The following is a 24,774-nucleotide window of genomic DNA, read 5'->3' as shown; positions in this document are numbered from 1 at the left end:
ATTTAACATATAAAACGCACCACTAAATGATTAGTCATTTATTCAATGTGTACGTTTGTATATTAGGTGAGATTACGCGTACGAGATTTAATACGTACAAAGCTTAGAAACGTATGTATATATATATATATATATATATATATAACGACGACGAATGTTATTCTGCCACCAGTCGAATTTCGACCCCCTCCCCCCTCCGCCAGCCCACCCTTTTATTCGAGGATCGATCCGATCGCGGCTATTTAACGTGAAAATTATTCGAGTATCTCGAGTTGAGAATATTATTGTGCGTTTGTAATAATCGCGCCCTTTTAACGTTCGTGCGCGCGCGCGCGCGCGACCAATATTAATATATATGTATATACATATATATAGTGTCCTTTTTCGGCGGTTTATAATCCTAAAATCCGCACATTCTTTTTTCCTAAATTAAATTTCTTCTCGATCTTCATTTTAATTTTTATATACATGCATCTATATATATATATATATATGTGCATTATATAATATATATACATATATATATAAATCGACGAAACGTTTATCTTCCAAATACGATTCGGAAAGCAGGTCGGAGCAGTACGGGTATCCAACGCTTAGGCTTTTTAGTCCCGTTGCGATAATTAATTATTAACTCGCGGACGTCGTTAGTGCGAAATCAGCGTACGGGGTTAATTTCGAAGGTCGGGATCTTTAAACGCGAAGGGACTAAGTACTTTTACAGGAGAGAGATAGAGGAACTTATAGGGTTCCGATAAGGAATCAAGCTTTCTTAAATTAACGAAGTATATTCTCTCTCTCCCTCTCTCTCTTTTTCTTACACAGGCACAAACACATTCTCTCTCTCTCTCTTTCTCTCTCTCTCTCTCGAATTCACTAGTACCGTTCGTGTTTAACACTCGTATACGAGATTAATTTAAAAGAAAAAGTTAGGAAAAGGGGGACCAATTTTCATCGTACATTTTAATCTCTATCTCTCTCTTTCTGTCTGTCTGTCTCTCTCTCTCTCTCTCTCTCTCTCTCTCTCTCTCTCAGTTTCTCTCTTTATATTTCTATAATGCGTTTAAACGCAAGCACAGTTTAATCTTTCGCTTCTCGATTCATCAAATGCAACCCAAACTGTTCATAAATCTTTTTTCATCTTTTCTCTAGTTCCGTTACTTTCTCTCTTTAACTCTTTATCTCTCTCTCTCTTTCTCTCTTTTTCTCTATATATGAATATATTTGTTTTTTTCTTTTTTTTGTTTGTTTCGTTGTTCATTCGTTCGTATTTAACACTATCGTCGTGAGCCAGTGAATTTAGGAGAGTAACGACACTCACGCAAAGCAATAAATCAACGGGCCAATCTACGATTAAGACAACGACGAGAAGGATGACGTAGAAAAACGAAGGGACACAAAAATAGGAAGAGAAAGAGAAAAGAAAAAAGAGGAAAGAAGGTAGGGAAAAAAAATATATAGTAAGAAAGGGAAGGAGAAACGAGGACATCTCTCGACAGCTTCTTCTTCTTCTTCTTCTTCTTCTTCATCGAAGGAATGGTTCGCGTCACCTAGCGTCACGTACCGCCCCAGATATTAGCTTCAGAAAAGAATGATCTACGTAATTCTTATGTAGACGACAATTGAAAACGTTTTATTAAATAAAAATAGTTTATTACCTATACGAACGTTATTTAAACGAAGAGAGAAAGAAGAGATAAAACAGAAGAGAAAGAAAACACATATGGGATCTCACTTGTTACATTAATAAACTACTACTACTACTACTAATCTCTGTAGTTGACGAGAAGAACAAGAAGTGTCGTTATATTTTCCCTTTTTTTTCTTCTGGCGAGTAAGGGTGGAATTTAAAAGAGGAGTGGGTGAGAGATAAAAAAAGGGTTCGATCTCTTTCTCGATATAAGAATGACATAATGCCGAAGCGGGCATGACGGCGCTGGCCTCGAGATGCGACGAGACCACCACACTTCTGCTGTTGTTGTTATTAGAACTGGCACCGAGTGCAAGGTGTCACCCAAGTTCCCCGATCGGGGCGACATCGGAAACTTCCTCGAACGGCGGTGGTACGTCCTCGTCGTCTTCATCGTCACCATCTTCGTCGTCATCTTCTTCGTCATCTTCCTCGCCGTCTTCATCGTCGCCATCTTCTTCCTCTTCTTCTTCTTCTTCTTCTTCTTTTTCTTCTTCTTCTTCTTCATCTTCTTCAACATCGTCTACAATTACGATTGCGACGACATCATCGTCACCCGACGAAATTTCAACTTCAGCAGCGAGATAGCATTCGCAGAAGACGGCGTGGGTGCGAGAAGTGATGATCCCGCCAGTCTTCGGCAACATTATGTCTAACGAGGACGCCGTTAGCTCGGCAACGGCGTCAACGAGGAGCATATTCGAGGAGAACATGACGTGGTATAGTTCTACAACGGTTCCCGGGACAACAACAACAACAACTTCATCATTTTCTACGATTAACGTTGATAACGTAGAAGAGGATAGAACGGAAATAACGATAACTAGTATTGCCGATTTTGACGTCGGCGGTTGGACAAGCGATTGGAACCAGAACGACACCAGTGAATCTACTATTGAAGATAGTAGTAGTAGTGGTGGTAGAAGAAGATTTGGTGGAAGGATCGGGTCGCAGGAAGAGAACGGTACTTCGAACGATCCGATTGAGAAGATCGGCGAACAGTCGAGAGGAAGAGGAAGAGCAGGAGGAGGAGGAGGAGGAGGAAGAGGAAATCCCCTCGGCTGTGGCTGCGACAGAGAAGATTCTTCATTCATTTCAAGTATCTCAAATAGGAGTACGTTTGAGATCTTCACCGGTGGTTCCAGCCTTGGCGTCGATCTTCTCTTTGGTATAACCTCCGACACGATGGAAGAAGACTTTGCTGTGTCGTACTCGAACGATTCCATCTTCAACGGGAGTATGCAATATCCATCTGATTATACTAATGAAAGCAGCAACAACAACGAGACCTTGATCGTTTACGGTGATAGCATGTATCCATCTGGATATACTTTGCCGCATATCATACTGGCATCCATCATTGCCACATTACTGATGATAATCATCGTAGTTGGTAATATGTTAGTGATAATAGCTATTGCTACGGAAAAGGCATTGAAAAATATTCAAAACTGGTTTATAGCTAGTTTAGCGGTAGCTGACTTTTTCCTGGGTCTCCTTATAATGCCCTTTTCGTTAGCCAACGAGATTATGGGTTATTGGATTTTTGGGTATTGGTGGTGCGATATTTACTCGGCGATGGATGTACTACTTTGTACGGCCAGCATTATGAACCTTTGCCTGATAAGTCTCGATAGGTTCTGGAGCATTACTCAAGCGGTTGATTATCTGAAGAAAAGAACACCGGCCAGGGCGGCACTTATGATTGCTCTCGTCTGGCTACTATCCGCCCTTGTTTGTATACCCCCGTTGCTCGGTTGGAAAAGGCCAACGCCGGAGGAGGATTATCCAAAATGCAAGGTGAGAGTACATCTTTTCCAAAATTAAACAACTAATTATTTATCTTCATTTGTTATCAATTTTTCCGCATTTATAGGAAAATTCTTATTCGATCCTAATGTAAATCATAAAATGCACGATTATTATTTATTCGATTTCCACCTTTTGTTTGTTCCAAATTTGAATAGCGGAATTGATGATCGTACGATTTAACGAGGGAACAAAAAAAAATAACAAATAAATAATAAGATTATTTTTTATCGTATCGAATTTGTCGAATTTCTAGCGCATAAACGTAAACAAAAAATGGGGGGAGGGGATTATTGTGAAAACGTTTGAAGTTTCTATCGTAAAGTTGACAAAGAAGAAAAGGATTGTTTCAAGATACTACTCGTTGATTTCTTTAGTTTTGCTTGTCATGCTGGAGAATATGTCAGTACTGGGACTACCAGCCAAATTGATTTGTTAAAAGTAGTACTATATAAGTAAGTTCGTAGTAACGTTGGCAAAATTGTATTCTTTTTTTTAATTTAATCGATCGAACCCACCTAACACGTCAACCATAATATATTAACCATAAACTGACGTGCCCGTTTTCTTTCACTTCGATATCACTTTGAAATCTTGCACCTGGAAATGCATTAGCACCGTTATCTTAATCATGCAATATTCGTATGGGTAAAGTATTACTCGATTAATTGCATTGATTATCACTAAAATCTTATAATAATAGTCTCGATCGATATTTTTTCTATTATAAATTCACATATTTGAAAAAAGAAAAAGAAAGAAAAGAAAACGAAAAAAAAGAAACAATGAAGTATACAATGTACCTTATGCAATATTAATATCTTTGGAAAACGACGGTGCGTGTATGATCATTAAATATTGGGAAGTAAATTTAGTCCAATATTTCATTAATCAAGCAATCAACCGTTAACACTTGATCAAGTTAATTAATTAAATATAATACGTCGAGATGAAAGATTATTCATTTTATTTCATAGGAACACGCGTAAAAGTTCAACACCTGCGAATATTCCCACCGTGAATATACAAGTGATCCTTACGATCTTGTTCGATACAAAAAAAAATACTTAGGAATACTAATCGATAATTTATTTATTATCGGATGTTATAAATAATTGGTAAAAGCGGGAGAAAAATGAATAAGAAAAACAAAAAAAAACGAAAGACGAACGTTATCGAAAATGATCGATCTTCTTTTCGCACGACGATGATGTTTATCGAATTAATAAAAAAAGGTAAAAAAAAAAAAAAATAAACAAGGAAATAATATTAAAGATATTTTGTCTACGAGGTTATTGATACCGTTTGGAAAAATATTGTTTCATTTCGTGTTACGAACTGTACCATCACGATTAGGTATCACGAAATGTGATCGTGCAAAGTAGAAAAAAGAACAAAAAAAAGCACGTTTATATATTATATAACATATTTTTTTTTGCTATCGTAATATTCTTATTTCTTGACTAATTCGTGACCGTGACGAATGTAAGCCACGTTTGAAAGGGGTCTTTAAACTATCGATAATGTTCAAACCAGATCGTAAAACGTTTTGCAAAGTTCTCACTCTATCTCTCTCTCTCTCTCTCTCTCTCTCTCGGTGACTTTCGTGACTCCTTTTACGAGCACCTTTACCACGGTCCTTTTTAATGCGATTAAATTCGCAAGCTTCCGCAAGATGTTCTTACTACCGAAAGAGAGAGGAAGAGAGTGGATTGATCTTTTAGTTTCAAAAGCTACGGGGTTTTATATAAAAAGATATATAAACGAAATTTGTATTCGTTTAATTAATCCCTGTATATATTTCTTTTATAACTTTGATAACATCTGAGTTTTTCAAATAAATCGAATATATTTCTGGTAAAGTAATAGAGAAAGAGGGAGAGAGAGAGAGAGAGAGAGAGAGAGAGATAGAGATAGAAAGATGAGCAGAGTTAATCGAGTTTGCAACGAAACTTTCTACTAACCCGGCTAGTAGAAGTTATCGTTGAAAGCATCTAATAAACGCGATTTTATATAATATAAATGGAATATCTTTCTCTCTCACTGACGGTTAAAATCTTCAAAAGAAACATTACGACAAAAGTTAACATCAACGAGAGAGAGAGAGAGAGAGAGAGAGAGAGAGAGAGTCCTCTCCTTCTCCTCCCCCCTATCGATAAATTTCCTTTTTTATCTTAATGTTCTTTTTTTTGTTTTTTTTTTGAGAATGATTCGCCAGATATTGAAGAAATCTTATCGTCAATTATTCACGGTCAGTTTCTTCTTCTTCTTCTTCGTTTTTATATATATATTCGTTCAGGTGGGCCGATTTTTTGTATTATCTGTACATTTCCTAAAGTAATCATTGCTTTTCGAAACGGCGGGGTGGGAGAGGGGAGGGGCGACGAAATCTTTTAATAGGATTAAACTATAATACGATTGGTTCGTTGGTTCGTTAATTCCCAAAGGATGGAAGACTCACGAAGAACTTTGGTCGTTCGTTCGTTCGTTCGTTCGAAAGCCGATGACAAATTTTCAAGAACGAAATGGGATATAAACTGTGGTATTTATTTATTATTGTTTTGTTTTTTTTTCTTTTTTATTATAAATAAGACATAAATAAAAATTTGTTGTTTGGTAATTCTTGTCAAACACGGTTAACAACGGATGTTCGTATTAATCGTCATAATTATAAATGATATTCTTCAATATATGAATATGTTTACATTAGTATATCGTATAATAATTATTATTTAATGTATTTTCATTAATAAATTTTTTCTCCATCTTAAATACACTATATCGATAATTTATTAGGAAAAATATGTTAAGCATAACTATATGTGTGTGTACGATTTTTACGAGACACTCACTGTATATACACAAATCAATTTGATTTCGATACGAATTGAATTTTCCACATTATTGTTCTTTTATATTTTCTGTTAACTTACTTCAATACCATATCCAACTTATCTATCAATCGGATGCATCCCAGGTTAATAACTAAAATAAAAAGAAAAAAGAAAATAAAGAACTTTTTATTACTAGGATCATTCTTATCGTGATACAATCGTTGATTTTTTCTTTTTTTTATTATTATTTCTTTGGAGGATCTCATTTAAAACGAGAAACGATACGTATCCAGAGAAAAACGTAGTCAACCTTGACGAAAAGAATTTCGTCTTTCTCTCTCTCTCTCTCTCTCTCTATCTCTCTTTCTATCTCTATCTACTAGTCTGTGATTTTCGGAAAACGAATTAATGGTGTGCGACGAGAAAAAGTCGGAATCGTCGTCGTACTACTACCATCAATTTTGGTCTTTGGTTTAGGGAAAAGCCGAGTTTTCTGATACAACCGTGCTACTACCATCTACCCTCTCTCTCTCTTTCTCTCTCTCTCTTCTAGTTTGACAAACGTTTCTCAGGATCTTATTGGATTTCTGCGAATGAGGGTAGGCTATCAATCTCCTCTTCGAAAAAGGAAACGCAACGAAAAAGACTAATCAACGAACGAGAAAATACGATTGTTACTTTATTATCCACCCCCACCCCCGTCTCCCGGTTTTTTTCTCTTTACTTCGATTTGTTTCTTCGTCAAGTATCAAAAAAAAAAAAAAGAAAAAACAACAACGACTTAAACCTTTTTTTCTAAGAATCATTCAATTAAAGAGGACCAACGTGGTTGTTTAACGAAAAACGAATATACTCGAAACTTTGATAAATTTCGTATTCCTCACTCTCCTCCCCTCCACTCCATCCTTCAGCTCGTAATCAAGAGTTTACGTTAATTAAGAAATAAAATGTATTTCTCTTTCTTACGTTTTCCTGTCATATTTTTTTTCTTTTCCATTCGTTTTTAATGAATTATACATCAGTGGAGGCAGAGAAGATAGGAAACGGCCAACTGTTGCTGCCTCGAAAATGTTCGAAAGAGCCTCATATCCTTTATTTCAATCCTATTTTCGATAGCTTACATCTGTTGCGCTCTCGTCTAACCACCGTTAATGTAAAATTCTAATTTGTTTTTTCTTTTTTCTCTTTTTTTTTTTCTTTTCAAATAAATACAAAATCTAATCGTTGATTAGATTGATCTCGCGACACGTATCCATCTGTACCTTCGCAAAATATTCATATAAATACTTATGTACGCACGTAAGAAGTTATACTTCTTTGCCGTACCAAAACGAATATAACCTCAATAACCTCAAAAATAACTTCAAAAAAAAACTTCAAAGAAAAAAATAATTATTATTATATCTATATATGAAAGAATAAAAAAAAGAAAAAGAAAATATCGAAATATAGATATCAGTCCACACACTAAATATAAGAGAGATATATCGAATTACTTCACGCGTTAACAGCCATGGCGCGGTTACAGCATTAGTTCTCGCTTCGATCATTTAAGTAAAGCAGCGCTGAGTTCGATTAGTATTTGGATGGGTGACCCGCTTGAGAAAAAAAGGGGGGAAGAAGAAAAGAAGACAACTTCATGCCGTATAATTGAAATCGCTTTGCCGCGCGTCATAAATACCGACAAACTTCATGGTGTCGTTATTCCAGCGCTCGGAACAAAATCACTCCTCATTACATTTTCCCCAACGCGCCAAAAGAAGTATAACTTCAAAAATACAATCGTTTTCTAGTATCGCATTTGAGTATCAAAGAAATATAATTTTGTTACGTTATTATTCAATCGTATATTAGATAAAACCATATTCAAGAAAGGAGGTTATTGTAATGAGATTCCGACAACCATATTTTTTCTCATTTAAATATTACTATTATAACACACAAAAGTATCTTTATCGTAGATACCTTTCTTTTCTTTCCATTTTTTATTTAACTTGAGACTTCGATCGAATTCTTATTCCCCGTTACCTTTTTTTCTTTTTTATCTCCCTGTTATTTTTTTTCTTTTTTTTTTTCTTTTTTTTTTCATTTTCCCCGATCTTACCTATCTTCCATTTCCATTAACCTAGGAAACGTAATTCGATATCGACTATTGATATTTAATCGACTAGTAACGTAGTCAACGTTACTTACCGATTTCTATTACCGGTTATTCGAAAAATCCGAATGCTATTCGGTTTAAATACTAGAAGGAACTACTCTACTCGTGATACTCTTAAGCAAAACGATGAAGAATCTTGAAAGCGAACTAAGAGAAAAAGAATTTTAGGCGGCGAGGGGGGAGTGAGGGGGAGTGGGGAAACTTTCAAATCAATGAGAAATAATTACGTCGAAAAGGGGACGGAGATTTTAATCGAAATATCTCACGGTGGTAGTTCTGGGATACCATCGAAAAGATAAAAATAAAAAAAAAAGATAAGAAAATGATGAAGGAAGGGAGAGAGGAAAGGACTGAGTGGTGGTGGTAGTGGTGGTAGTGAATTGAGCTTGGGAAAGAATTACAGCAAGATTTCGTAGCCATTTCTCCCTTCCTCCCCTGATTCTTCCCACCATCTGAGAAGAAAACTAACAACTTTTTTATTCTTCTATTTGATCCCTAGTTTAATTGAGAAAGATGAAACGAATGTTTTCATCGATGTAGATTATTATTTTACGCGTTCAAAGATTTTACGAATCTGATTTGCTACGATTTTTATTTATCCTTTTTAATTAATTATTTTCCACTTTTTTTTGAGTATAATTGGGAGTATAACGTGATGAAGGTAAGAGAGAGAGAGAGAGACGGGGGAGAAGGGTATGAGGAAAAGGAAAAGATTTAATTTACTTGATATCTGGTATCGTGAAAATGATCTATTTCCTCTTTGGTTGTTTATAACTGACTGCCAAGTAATTAATCATTGCGGTAGACCAAATACGCGCGCGTTTATAATTCGTTTTGTTCGTATTGCTCTAATTTGATTATAAATCGTTAACAAGATCGTTTATGGAAATGGGGCAAAACTCGAACTAGAATTAGAACGACAAGTAAAACGACGTATGTATAAATTGATATTCTTTATTTATTAACAGATATATTTTCGAAGATTTGTTAAATAAAAAACATATATATATATATAGATTGTATTCTTAAAATTTTCGATACTATACTGGAAATAAAAAACATTATGTTCTATTGGAAAAAAAAAGAAAAGAAAACAATAACGTATTTCTGTGTTAGATTAAAGATTATATTAAATCATTATTATTTCATTTTGAAATAAAACGAACGTTCGTATACTAGTTTGAATCAAATGAAGATTGTTGGTATGATTTAATGATAATGATTAAATAATTTCTTATCGTTAAATCAAACACGCGTATTATTAACGATTGATTTTACTTGTTATTATTTGATGAACAATTTGTTAACGGAATTTACTTTATCCCTTTATCCCTTTTACCTCGTGCACGTAAAGATCAAGTTGGGTAATCCATTAAATCCAGAGCTACTCGGCAAAGTTCTTCGAATCTTACGTAGAAAATATTTATATCCTATAAATATGTTTCTTTCTCCTGTATCTCATGATTTCTTTTTTGACAGACATATTATATTTATTTAAGATTACTCGAAGAACAGCTTCCAAAACCCAGACAACACAACGTTTCAGAATCGTTTAACGTCAAAGATAAATCCCGTTCGGTGGATAAAGAAGATAAAAAATTCAATTTCTTTTTCTTTTTGCAACACATAAAATATATAAATATGATAATACAATGTAACGATATATAAATGATTTTCGATCGTGAAATTATTATATCGAATAAAACGAAATGAGGTAATAGAAATGTAAAACGGGAAAGAGAAGGAAACCGATATCTCTGTTAGTCGTTGCGAATGAAGAAAAGAAAAAGGAAAAGAAAAATAAAGAAGCAAAGAAAAGAAGAAAAGAATTCGTTTTAACGAGAAACTTACTTTTCTAACGCAAAAGTAAGTTGATTTTTCCTCTTCGGTTGATTTTTTTAAACCTCTTCTCATTAAAGATTCTATTGTTATATCCGGTCTTCCTTCGAGATCTCGAAAAAGAAGTAAAACAAAAAAAAGCAAAAAAGAGAGACAGAGAGATAGAAGAAAAGAAAGGAAGAAAAAGTATAAGCAGGTGATAGCACGGAAGGGGAGGGGGAGGGGGAGGGGGGACAAAATGAAAGTTTCATTCGATGAACGAAAGGAAGTAGTCAGAGTATTGGATGACCAATCGGTTGGTAGTAGTGGGTGGTTGAAGGTGTACGTGGTTTATAGTAAAAAAAGAAAGGAAAAGAAAAAAAGAAAGATAAAGAATGAGAGAAGGTGAAAAAGAGAGAGACGAGACTATTCGGATAGGAGTTACCGAGAAAGAGTAATTGCTATGACGATCCCGATCGCAGTGAAAGACTGCATCGTAAAATTTTAATCGAGCCACTTTATTCACAAGACTTACCTACCAACCACCGTCATGGGAGTATATCGTCCTAGGTAATCCTTATAATTTAGGAAAGTGAAAAAGAAAGCGTCACAAAATAAAAAAAAAAATAAAAAAATAATAAATACAAAGTATTATAGAGAGAAGAAAAAGGAAGATAATGGAAAAAGAAATCGTTGGTATAGTTTGAAGGTGATGACATAGGCATTACGAAAAACTGTAAGAACGGATCGTTGATCCTGGATTGTTGGGTTTGTTCTCTTTCTTTCTTTTATTTTTTTTTTCTTTTTCTATTTTGTCTTGTCTTTAACGGGGTCGTCAGGGTTGCGCTCGAATTCATCTCGCAAAAATTTTTCTACCAAACAAACGAAAATAACGATCCCCCTTTTTCGCTTACGTAGAAACAACCGACCCTTAGGAATCTTCTTCTTCCTTTTTTTTGTCTTTATCTTTTGTTTTTTTTTTTTTTTTATTATTATTCGCGGTATTTTAAATATTCAGAAGTAGAAGAGAAGAATAAGAAGGCGATTGAGGTAAATTTATCCTCGTCTTATTCTCGATTATTATCAAGATTGTAAAACGTAACGAGAAATGTCTATTTCTTTGGGTATTTTTCTTCTTCTTCTTTCGATAGAAATAAAATAGTAAATAAAATTACACACGATAAATACACCAGGGTGTACGTATTGTCCCGAATGATTTTTCTCTTATTTCATTTCTTATCAATTGTCAAGATTTTTATCGATTTGGGATTTAAAATATAATACATGGAAAGGGTATGATTGGTCTCGTTGAGTTGTGTGTTCGCGATTTTAATTTAATCGGTGAGAAATAAAAACGAATATATTTCGAATAACGTAATAGAATTTATGATTATACACCCGTTTTTCTTATTTTTTTTTTAATCTAAAAATACTTTTCGGCTGATTCCTTCGTTTCCTTTCTCGCGATAATCCTCTGGACAAAGAGGTAAGAACGATGCGATGGTAACACGCTATTGCACTTTCCTCGAATGCGCGAGCTGAATATTTCTCCCCGTTGCTTTTCTCGCACTTAGGTTCTTCTTCTCTTAAGCCATTAGATTTTTTCCTTTTTTTTTTTTTTTCATTTATTTATTTCCTTTTATGTTGGAAAAGAGAGATCGCGTGAAGATTCAACGAGCGATTCGCGTTTAGTCTCGCATCTTCAATTCTTCATTTTCAATTGAGAAAATAATAATAATAATAATAATAATAATGCATAGTGATTGAGATACTAATGAAGTAACTTTGTAGAATGTAAGAGAATTTAGTATCGAGGTCGACAGTAGAAAAGGAAAAAAAGTATACTATACTTTTGATATTTATTGTATCTTACTTTGGTTTCGTTTTAAGAATTTCGTAACGATGAAACGAAAGAAAAGAAGAAGAAGAATAATAAAAAGTTGATATATATATACATGTAGAATACATTTATTTGATTACTATAGTAACAGTAAAGAATAACGATAAGAAAAGAGTGGTTAAATAAATGGAAAGTAAATACGGCTCTTGTTTAATTAAATAAATAATGCAAGTAAAAGTAATGAACTAAATGGAAAGAAGTAGAGAAAGGATGCAGAAAATTAGTTTATACAAAATTCTCTGCCACGTACGAATTGTGTTTTTGTTTTTTATTTCTTTCTTTTTATACTCTTACCTTCGTTAAAATGTATTGTTATATTATATTTGAAAAAAATCCCGAACAATCTCGTAATAATTTCAATTCATTCGAGAATTATTTTCACTAGTGTAATCGCACATATTATTCGACGATAAATAAATATTTTCATTTGAACAAAAATTTAATATATACAATTAACACAATACGAGACAATAAGAAATCTCATCAATATTTTTGTTAGCGTATCGTTACGTCATCGTCTCCTGGGTGGTTTATGAAAATCGTCAATTCTTTTTCTCTCTCTCTCTCTCTCTCTATTTATCTTTCTCTATCTCTTTCTAATGTTAACACGTATCAGATTTACTCATCCTCGATTTTCTTTCACTTTATTTCTGACGATGTTCGAGACATTGGCAATAATTGACAACCGAAAAGGCGAGGCATCTCAGTCAAAGGTACTTGATAAATGCCAACAAAATCCTACGAGCTTGAATTCGAGAAGGTTCCTGAAGGGTAAAAGCACCCGAGCTAGTAGAGGGTGGATAAAGAAAGAGGGTGGCAGACGCGATGTATTAGCTGAACGTGACAGCTGGGCATCCAGTAAACTAACTCTCTCTCTCTCTCTCTCTCACACTCTCTTTTTTTCTTTCTTCCATTCTTTCTTCCTCTTTTATTATATCCTTCTTCTTCTTCTTCTTCTTTTTCTTCTTCTCCTTTTTTCGCCTTCTACTTCATTTAGTTCGCCAAATGACACAGAGGCTACTTCAAAATCGATACTTTTACTTCAACAAAACTTATTCTTATTCTCCTTTTTCTTTTCTTTTTTTTTTCTTTTTTATCTTTCTTTCAAATCTCAACGGAAACTGAATTTTTGCAGAATGGTTTTCCGAAAAGAAAAAAAGAAAAAAAAGATAGTTACATAAAACATTTTGAAAAAAAGTGTTAATTTATTGTAAAAAGATTTTGTTTGTTCGTCGACGATTCGACGAACCTTTTGTTGTTTTTTTTTCTCCCCATATTCGATTCCACCATCAGTAGGACGAACAATTTTGAATTTTCTGTAAAATCCTTCGAACCGGGTTGATTCGTTTATTAAATCACAACGGACGAGAATGATTTCAACGGCCAACCAGGGACGGTTGAAGTTCAAAATTGTTAAAAAGGTAGCTCGTTGTTGTTGTTGTTGTTATTTTTTAGTTGTCATTCGACTGTCAGCACGATACCAGGGAGATACTGTATAGTTATTGTCACTCGTTGTGCTAGTTAACGACGAGTACTATGCAACACAATTTTTACCTCACCGAAATGGCTTGGTGGTGGTGTGGTTACTGAAGGCTTACGATCTTCAAAAATATAAATCGCTCATAGTGGTGGTTGTGGTGGTGTTGGTGGTGTACGCTTAACAGTGACAAATTTAAGAGATGTGAATATGAGAACGAATGAACGAGTAAAAAAGAAGACAAAGACAGATAAATACATATACATATATATATATATATATATATAGAGAGAGAGAGAGAGAGAGAATGAAAAAGGGAGAAAGATGAAGCTAGAAAAAAGACAATGTAGTTAGATATATGCAAGCGGGTAAAGAGAATGTATAAATAGTATATATTTACGAAGGTAAGATATAAAGTAGAAAAAAATATGACGTAAGTCGGTAGAATTGTTGGCATAGCGTGACGTGAGACATTTACATCGTTTTTCTTTCTTCATTCATCTACGTGATACAATTTCCGCTTGCTTTGCTAACGAAATTAAAGAAAATATATATATACATTTAAATGACTTTCTTTTCTACCTTTATTAGCTAATTTAAAAATAAAAAAGTCAAATAACGTTGGAAGATATTTTAACCTAGGTAATTTTCTATAATTCTAAACAAATTCTAAAATAAAGAAAATATATATATACATTTAAATGACCTGCTTTTTTACCTTTACTGAGTAATTTAAAAAATGAAAAAAGTCAAATAACGTTGAAAGATCTTAACTAAGGTCATTTTCTTAATTCTATATTTGCAACGATAAGAGAGAGTACGTTTTCGTTAAATTGAATTTGACCATGGGGAAGAGAATATTAGGAATAAAAGGGCACAAGGTGTCCGATGTTCCACGTTAGTTGGTACTCAGTGAACCGGGTTCGTTAAATTACCTTCTAATCTGATCCTATCTTGGTAAGGGTCAATGAAAAAAAAAAAGGAAAAAAAGCAACTCTTACGTAGTTACCCATACTATTACGAAAAATGTGGAATAACGAAAAGGACAACAAAAATGTGTGTAAAAAAGAGAGAGAAGAAAAATTGGATAAAACGAGAGAGAGAGAGAGAGAGAGAGAGTATTTGAACAAAGTTTACTTTCCGAATAAGACCACCAATTTGTACATTGGCTGTTAAGCTTGTACTCTCAATGCTTCAAGCATCTTCTCTCACATCCCGATCAGTTTAACTTCGTTACTTGGAAAACGAAGTGGCTGACTCGTCGTTTCTCAAAGATTGAAAGGCTGACGAAGATGGTGTGAACCACCACCGATCGTTGTCGTCAATCCTTTGAAGATGATATCTTTTCTCGAGTCCTCTCATCTTTTCTTCACTTCTCTTTTACCTTATTTCCTACGTTATTCGTTTACTTTCTATCTTCGATAATAATTTCTTCTTTTTCTACAATTTCCCCCTGATGTATACACACGTTGGAACGTGTATTCAACGTTAATTTATATTTCCACGTTTTTTTTTTCATTTATTTATTATTTTAACTCTCTTATATAATAAAATATATGTGTGAAAATATATAATGAATATATATATATGATTGTAATATTTCTCGGATTAAGTTACATTTTAATAATAATAATAATAATAATAATAATAATAATAATAATAATAATAATAATAATAATAATAATAAAATAATAATTGATATCACTCTTACATTTTGTATACCATTTTCCCTACATTGTTCTTCCCATCATCATCATTACGAAATAGCTCGTGTCACGAATAAAGCTCGTACGAGCAAAAATGCGAGTGGGATCATAAATATGCACTCGGGTGGGGTATGGTGGGTGGGGGATGGAGGTGGGGGAAGAGGAGCTTTGGGTTGGGAGAATGTCATAAATTGCAACTAGATTTAACGCGAGAGTCGTTATTCACGGCTTTTCCAAACACGAGCACGCATTTTTATACTATAATATTTCTTGTCTGATACAACATTAATATACTCATGCGCACAATTTTCTTTCGTTCGTGTTACTACTAATACTACTAAGAAGAAAAGGAAAGAAAAGGTTTTTTTTTTTATTTTTCGTAATAGGAAATATAATAATATGCAATTAACTCGACTCTACTATTTTCGAAGTATCTTCTATATTTTTCTATTTTTTTCTTTTTTTTTTGAACGAAGTTTTTCATTATACCAATCAAAAAGTAATCCTGTGTAATCAAATTAACTACTTAAAAGTTTGAAAGTGTGATTATATAAAAACTATTTATTTACGAATGTTTACGTATGGTATGCGTATAAGCGATAAGAACAAAAAAGAAAAAAAAAAGAAAACCGTCTCGAGTTGAACGACCGGGAAAGAACCACCAAGGTAAAAGATAAAAACAAATAGTTAAAGTAGGATAGAATGATAACACATAAACAATAATTGAAAACAAAGAATAAGTAATAAGATTTGGTAAAGCTTGATCGAAACGCAGTCCTTGTCGGAACGTGAACGTGTACGCATCGTTGTATGTTATGATATAAATTATTATACAAATTATTATTTTAACAGAAAATAATAAATATATATTGTAAATTAAATTGAAAGAAAAATATATAGATCTCGTATCGTAATCTAATTTCTTACATTACATTTATTTCTTTAGAACGTTCAAGATTTGCAAGAACAAGAGACAGAGATACAGAGAGAGAAAAAGAGAGATAGAGAGAGAGAGAGAGACAGAGAGAGAAGGAGAGAGAAAGATGAAAGGTGAGTGGTTGGTGAACTTTATTAAAAAGTTTCAGGATGAAAAGGCATCCTTGATGCGTCGTATCACGTCACAGGAATATAGCAGAAAAGTTGCGTTACTTTTAAATGGAATGATAGCACAGAGTGGTTGCATTTCACCAAAAGTAAAAGAGTGTGTTTTTAATAAAACCGTAGGACCCTTTTTTATGACTACACCGCCCAATTGTATATAGACACGTCTTTTTCTAGTTGTATGTACACGGATAGGAAATGTAGTATAAGTATAAGTATAGGTATATAGGAATAGTATCCAATCCAAGCAGCTTTCAAGCTATCTTCGGGCTGTTCAACGATGCACTTCGAATGCACCGTCCTCGTTTGCGGATATTCGACTTGTACAAGAAATATACTATAAAAGATTTTACACTTTTCGAATGAGAGTAAAACAAAGGGAATAAAAGCGAGAGAAACAAGTTGAGATGAATATTCGTCAATGCTTAAAACAAAAACGTTAAATGTATAATACTTACATTTTGTAAGTTATTTAACACAGAAATAATAATAATAATTATTATTTGAAAATAACTATTGCGATAAAAATGATTGTTGGCTAATTGAATCGGTTCTGAAGTTAATTTTTATATCGATAATATTCTTTTTATTTGTTAAAGTATTTTACTTGTATTTTTTATTTTTGTTTTAGCTATCGAAAGATAAATCTGATCAAATGTATATATGTGTAGTAAGAAAAAGTTTATACGACACTTTGACGAAACTAATAATCGCGTGAGAAATCTGTTAATCGAGGATAAAAGGAAAAACGCTTTCAACGTTTTTCTGGGTGAGAAGGGAAAAATAGAAAATGTTAATTAAAAGATCGTGAAAGATAGGAAAAATCGTACATTAAAGTCACCATGCAAGGGCTCTTTAATGATGCAAAAGATTGATTATGCAACGTTGCTACTTTCTTGGGCAACGAGAAGAAGAGCAAACGGCGGTAATCCCGGAAAGGCTTCATTAATTATGTAAATTGTAAAAAGAACTCTCAAAGTTTCGTTGTAAAAAGGGATTATGTTCTTTACGATCAAGTTCTTATCGATGCTTCAAGGTTCTTCGGATTGATCACTTTTTTTTTGTTTACTTTTTGTTTACAGTACGAATACGTAACATCAGTTCGGTCAAATTTCATTAAAAATTTCACATAGAATAAATGTTAAATATTTTGTTTTCGCTTATATGATACTTGCGATTTTGATATTTTTTATTTTCAATTTTAACATTTGAATTTTATTTCGGTGCATTTAGAATATAATTGATAATAATAATATACGGATTGATTCATCAAGGTAGTTGGGAATTCAAATGACAGTTGTCTCGAACTTCACATTGATTGTGCAAACTTCACAGAATATCAGAGTTTCCGCATTTAGGTAGACGCATACCTAATGACCCATTTACACGTTCCTTAATAATACCGTTGCTTGTAATAGATATGGATGCGTTATGTATAATTTTCAACGAGCTACTTACTGCATATATGATATTCATATAGAAGTGGATACTTAGAAGAGATTCGCTCATTAGTATGAAAAGAGGAAAAGCATTACACGCTTACGTTAAATTTTAGTTAAGAAAGTGCATCTCTCGCATTTTTAACTTTTATCGGTTACGTTAACGTACGTACTTATTATACTTATTCACAATATACGTATTTAAATATACTCACACGTACGTATATGTTTGTTTTTTTCTTTTTTTTTTTTAATGTGAACTATGAATTCAGATTTTTATTTTGAAAATAAATGAGAAAAAAAAGTTACCTTTTCTTCAAATTTTCTTTTTTCTTTTTTTATACATTGTATTATAATATAATTGAAACTTTTCTTATTATTTTAAATACTTAAACACATTAATTATGTATATTATATATCTTAGCAACTGCAAATAGAACATCTTTTATGAACTTTTAATTTATTTACTTTTTGTTCCATTGCAATAACCTTTCATTTTTTTCTTTTCTTGAACGATTTAACTTCAGAAACGAAGAATAACTAGACCGATAATTAATTTAATAAACAATTAATTAAATCGATCTACAAAATATTCGTTCGTTAACGTTACTGAATTCTATCGTAAAGTTTTTCTTTGTGTCGTTCGATCGTTCCTTTCAATCCCCCCTTTCTTTTTTTTTTTCAAATACCTGCTGTAAGTTACCTGTTGTAGCATGACGGAAAATCAGATGGCTGTAAGAAAGTCCAGAAAAGTGTAGTAGGAAAAGGTAAAAAAGTCTTTCGAAGTGAAGAAGAGGAGGAGAAAAAGGAGGTGGAAAAGGGAGGAAGAGTGGAAGGGTGGATGAATGGAACGATAAGGAATTCGAGCCAGGACACTGAAACCTCTGACCTGGTATGTCGGCCAATCTTTCGGTTAGGTGTCCTTTCTCTTTTTCTCTCTGTTTCTCTCACTTTTATTTTCTTTCTCTTTGAACGTCCAGTTTTCAACGTGTCCCTTTTCTTAGCTTCCGGAGATATTCGTACTCGCTTGAGATACGATCGACTTCCTTTCTGTACTATAAATCCATATATATATACACACACACACGCGCGCGCGGGCGTATATACACACTTAGGTAAATCTTTTTCGTACCCAGTTTCCGATTTCGCTTATGTTAGATTTTCAAAACTTGTCACGATTGGCAAAATACGTTTCGGATATTTAACATTTTTCTCCGAGAATTTGGTCAGTTTTACTTTTTTCTTGTTTAAATTGAAAATTTATTCGAAGCAATCTTGGTCCAATACGATAAGTTTAAAATTATTAAGCATATCAAACAAGAACCATGATTTTTAAGATGACAAATGTAGCAGCAGTTTTAACATATTTTTCTAATTCCATTCGTTTGCATTCAAGCACGCAGCTATTTCTCTATTTCATTTTCGACGAAGTTATTATATTTATCAAGGAAACGATTCGAAGAAGCTACGTTGGAATGAGTTAAAATATATATATATATATCGTTTTATTTTCAAATATTTCAAGAAAAAATGATACGTAAATAAAATTTTTCAATTAGAATTTGAAATTAGAAAAATAATAAAATAACATCAGGAATCGCGTAATGTTTGATAATTTTTTTTAAGAACAATTAATATCATTAAGTAATAATTAAAAAAACATTATTACGAATAATGAATTAAGCGAATAAATATAGTCGACACGTTTGAATCTTATATCATCGATAACGTTTTTTGTTCAACTAAATTATTCAAGAGAGGTTCGATAAATTGCAGTAAGTATCACAGTTAAATTTTAAGCAGTTGGAAATACAAATCTTGAACGTTCTAAGGAAAATTACTTTTTAGATTCCGTATATAAAACGACGAATCGATTCGCGATCTCTCCGTAAAGGTTTTCGAGAGATTAACGTGAAATATATCGTGCAAGGTTAAGTAGAGATTATTATGCCGATGCCCAATGGAAACGGTGTCGGAAGGATAATCGCGTAACATTCCGGTCCATAATTATTACCAGACTAGGGTATATCGATTGTGGCAAGAATTTACCGACGATTAATCGAACAAGCCCGATTCTATCGAATCTATAATCCGATTCTGAATGTAACCCAATATAGAGAGAGAGAATAAGCCTAGGGTAGTACTATTATAAATGCTATCTGTATCTGTGTCTGTGTTTGTGTGTCTGTGTGTGTATGTCACTAATGTTTCTTACTTACGTTACTTTTATATATTTCAAACGTTTTTGTTATTCACTATCTCATTTTGTTAAATAAAAAGAAACGACTTTCGAGAATTCAATCGAGTGTGATGATAAAAAACATCTTTTTTTTCACTCTTTTTGCTTTTTTTTTTTTTTACTCCCTCTAGAACGAAGAAAGACAACAAAATACACTTTTCAATTTAATATATTTCCTCTAAAGAAAAGAGAACGAGGGTTTTCTTGTAAGTAGGAGCTAGAGGTTCGTTCTCCCCTCCCCCATCCTCTACCAACCCTATTCATTCAAAAGTGCGTTGGAAATCCTTTGTTCCACTTCCACCTTTCACACGGAAATCCCAAACTCAATCTACTTTATGCAATGCAAACGTGCCAAGAGGACGACATATAGGAGAAAAGAAAAGAAAAGAAAAGAAATGAAAAGAAAAGAAATAAAAGGGATGAGGATAACGCGATGAGAAATTGTAGTATCGTTCTAATGCATTTTTCCTCAATTCCGAATTGTTTTTTGGATGCAAGTATGCAAGTTTAAAAACCACCGAAGTAATATATATATATATATATATATAAATGTTTATTTCACAAACATACACATAAATATTTTGAAAATTATTTCGAATATGTATCAAATACAAAATTTGGTCTCATTGTTGTAAAAATGATTTGTAAATAATTTCTGGACAAATTACCGATTAAAATTAGATTGCAGATACTAACACGAGTGAACAAGTATTGAGAAAAGATTAGTGATAAAAATAAGGTTTCTTCTATTTCTTGAAAATAATATTTTCATAGTTGACGATCGATGTTAAAAATAGAACAAAAACAACAACTCACAAACCTGAAGAAGAAAACATTTTCTTATACTTCCAAGAATATTTCATGTACATCTACGGGATTAGCGTTGACAACAGAAACTGCAACTGCAATAGCAACTGCAGCACAACAAGTAGCACTAACAATAACAATAACAACAACAACAACAACAAAGACAGCAGCCAGTAATGGCTATAACACTAACTCGAAAAGCCTTCAAGGGGTCGTAGAATTTGACACCTTATCGAGAATAGAATCGATACATAGGAAATCCTAGTGTTTCTGTCTTATCTATTAACGTACAGGCAAGTGATGCTTTGTGAATGAGAGAGAGAGAGAGAATAACTTCGTATATGTTGTCTAGAGAATACCTAAACAATACCAAATTGTTTCATCGTTAGGATGATCAAATCGGACGCAATATTCGACCTATCCAATGCTGTATCTTCTTCTAACACACACTTGACTAATTGATTGAATTATTAAAATGAGAATTACGAATGAATACAATTGTTGTACAGTGAAGAAAATAAAAAAAAGGGGAATAATGTTAGAAACTGGCGTGTGTTTCCAGATCTTTAACGCGAACCAACGTTGACAAGTACCCTTCTCTTCTATCTGTTGGTGAAAAGGCAAAGTAAGATCTTGTATACGAAAGGTATATCAAGAAGGGGTGAAAAGTAACAGGAGAAGGGAAGGAGGGAAGGAGGGAGGGGGTTGGTTAGGGAGGTAGAAATCATCGTGCTTTAACTTCAATGTTGTTTCATGTTCGGAGAGTTTCGAGTAGTGTCCCCGAACGTGACTAATTAATTTCATTAGGTTCAAGATCGTGTTTGAACGTTCGACTTTGCACCTGACTGACTGTTCTCTCCTATGAGAGTTGTAATCCTTCGATAGAAACCCGTCACTCAATTATGCAAAACGTAATATCTATTATCGAAGTTATAATACGGTATAATGATTACTTTTGTTTTTGTTTTTTTTTTTTTTCAATACACGAACGATCAAATAATTCCCTAAATAATTATTAACGCACGACAAATGTCATATATATTTTTCTTATTTTTTTTTTCAAAAATAAATCTCCAAACTTCGTGTTAGCAATTATTCAACCAATATTCTTAAAACAATGATTTTAATTAAACGTTTGTGTTAATATATAAAACAACAACAACAACAATAACAACAAAATTCAATTACGTCATTTTACGTGAATTCAGATTGATCAATTAACGAGATAATTAATATACGAACGTAATAATTTAATTGATCGAAATATGAAATTGCAACGACTGTGACTTCGTTAATGGATAGGGGATGGGATGAGGATACACACACACACACACACACACACGAGAAAAGTTACCTCTTTTTTTTGTTGCTTTTTTTTCGTTTTCGAAGAGAAACACACGCTTGTACCTTTTATCAGAGCTTTTCTTCTGTCGAGTTGAAACGGGATAGGTTCGTTATGTCGAATAGTCAGGTCGGATGGAAGTGGGGGAAAGTAGGTGGGAAGGGGTGGGAAGGCGTATATATTATACGGACGATTTCGAATCATCCTTCATCGTTAAGGAAAGCCCTCGGTTGGGAATCAGTAGCCAGCCATCCCTTACCCCCGTCAGACACTTTATCCTATCTTAAGACGGTAACAGTGATACTTCCTAATCGAGGGCGTCTCAAGGTCACCGCAATAAGAACATTCTATCTCATTAAAAAAAGATCAATACTACCTGTCCACTTAGATTTCTTATTTTATTCTTACCTATTTTTTTTAACCATAATAATATTATATAATAATAATAAAAATAAGAATTTTTTTTCGGAGACTCCGATAATATAAATTTTAATATTACGATTAGCATATTCTAGATTTAGCATGATTTCTTGACGATAGTTTCAATTTGTCTTACGGTTACATAATGAGAAAGAAAGAGGGAAGATTGAGTAAAAGGGGGGATAGAGAATTCATAATAAATCATTAAACATTTCATTTGGAAAATAAAATCTCTTGATGTATTATGAAGAGATCGGAAGTTTTAGTCGGAGAAAACGGGGGAGACGTTTCTTTTGAAACTATTATATATTCGAGAGAAAGAGAAAGAGAGAGAGAAAATCAAGAATGTAATAGTAAAAGTTAGATTTATTCCCGTCTTGGCTATTTGTTTGCAAGGAGAAGAAGTGTCCAGGGAGTAGAAGTTGATGAAAGAGGAACAGAAAGAGTGAAAGAGAAAGAAAGAAAGAAAGAAAGAGATAAGGATAGTAAGAGGTGATGCTCGCAAAATGTGTTTCCGTGCTACTTACATTTACCAATGTATATAGATGTAAAAGAAGAGGAGGGTGAGGAGGAGGAAGAAGAGGAGTAAAGAGAATACGCTTATACGAGTCCACGGAGATTCAAAATCGTTCTTCCGTTTTAGCCTCAAAAAGAAATTCAACCGTCGCGTTTCATGAAACGCTTCTTTTCCGGCCATCAAACGACGATTCTTTTTCTCTTTTTATCTCTCTCTCTTTCTCTCTCTCTCTCTCTCTCTCTCTCTGTCTCTCTCTCTTATCAATGGCAGCTTAAGTGGTAAGCGGATTAAACTGCCACGTGCGGCCCTAGAATACCAAAGGGCCCCGAAGAGTCCTCCCACCCTCTCGAGGTCTTTAAATATCTTTTCATTAGGGTCCGATAAAAAGAATATATATATTTTTGTAAATAGATTTATTTGATGTGTTATTACGAATGGTATATATTGTGATTGATATATTATACAAATTAGTTAACTTTTAAATTGATTTAGTTAACACGATATTATCTTCTCATTGTTTAATCACTATTTGTTGTTATACAAAATAGTATTATAGGTAATTAGTTCTATTCGTCCTATATTATTAACATATATTATTTTACTATTAAAATAATATGTTCTCCTATTGTAAAATGGTTATTTAAATGAACCAATAATCAAACGTATTTCTCTTATAAAAAACAACACTCATGATCATCACCATTACATCGAAATGAAAATTTACAAATGAAATACTTTCCCATTTCTAAATATTTTCTCGAAACTTTTTCCTCATATTATTATTATCCAACTCTAGTTAGTATGCTCAGGAAAATAATAATTATCGTTCAGGGGAACCACTTATTTTTCTAAATTTGATTAACTATTCGTTATTTGTCTCTTTCGATATTACATTTCAATCTTCCCATTGATTTTGTTCGAAATATTTCAAATCCCTTTTCGCGTTATGAGGTCTCATTCGTAAGTAATAATCGGTCATCGTTCAGAATCGAGTATTCTCTTCGTGGAAAGGACAGGTACGTCCGTTACGTTACCGGAGAACGAGATCCCCTTTCGGTTAACGGACAGCTGGAGATAGTAATGAAGGCAGCGGCTGTACGCGATACATCAGGATTCGTATGATGGACAGCCTCGAGGTTCGAAGCAACAGCAGCAACAGCAGCAACAGCAGCAGCAGCAGAACCAGGCGTTATTGGCCTGCTCGTTGTGCTGTCGGTTCAAGGTAGGATTCGTGTACTCGCTTGTTCGCTTCCCAGGGATATCGATCTATGTCAACTTCGCTTCGTCTCTCTGTCTTTGTCTCTGTCTCGTATTCACTTCATCTCTTGTGCAACTTATCGATGAATTACTATACATATGTACCTATATATATATATACCTATCTACATATCTACCTACTCTAACTTCTAACACATGTGATTATAAGTGATATATGAATATTTAAAATATTTATATATTATAATATTTATTTATTATAAATTTATATAAATGATATATTTATATTTCTTATTGGA

At 33.3% G+C, this 24,774-nt stretch overlaps 1 protein-coding gene across 3 annotated transcripts in view; it reads left to right on the top strand.

Annotated features, from left to right (window-relative positions):
* Window positions 1–24,774, top strand: part of LOC122521216 (alpha-2B adrenergic receptor) — an 81,447-nt gene that overhangs the window by 2,430 nt on the left and 54,243 nt on the right. For all 3 annotated transcript variants that reach the window (XM_043641742.1, XM_043641744.1, XM_043641743.1), the window contains exon 2: window positions 1,295–3,490. In XM_043641742.1, coding sequence (XP_043497677.1) covers window positions 2,312–3,490 — 1,179 coding nt within the window. In that variant the 5' untranslated portion in view covers window positions 1,295–2,311. The remainder of the gene's footprint in view (window positions 1–1,294; window positions 3,491–24,774) is intronic.

The sequence above is a fragment of the Polistes fuscatus genome, unplaced genomic scaffold (assembly GCF_010416935.1).
Source record: "Polistes fuscatus isolate 324 unplaced genomic scaffold, CU_Pfus_HIC Scaffold4, whole genome shotgun sequence".
In the NCBI taxonomy this organism is placed as follows: Eukaryota; Metazoa; Arthropoda; class Insecta; order Hymenoptera; family Vespidae; genus Polistes; species Polistes fuscatus.
This window is presented reverse-complemented; position numbering and strand designations above follow the sequence as displayed.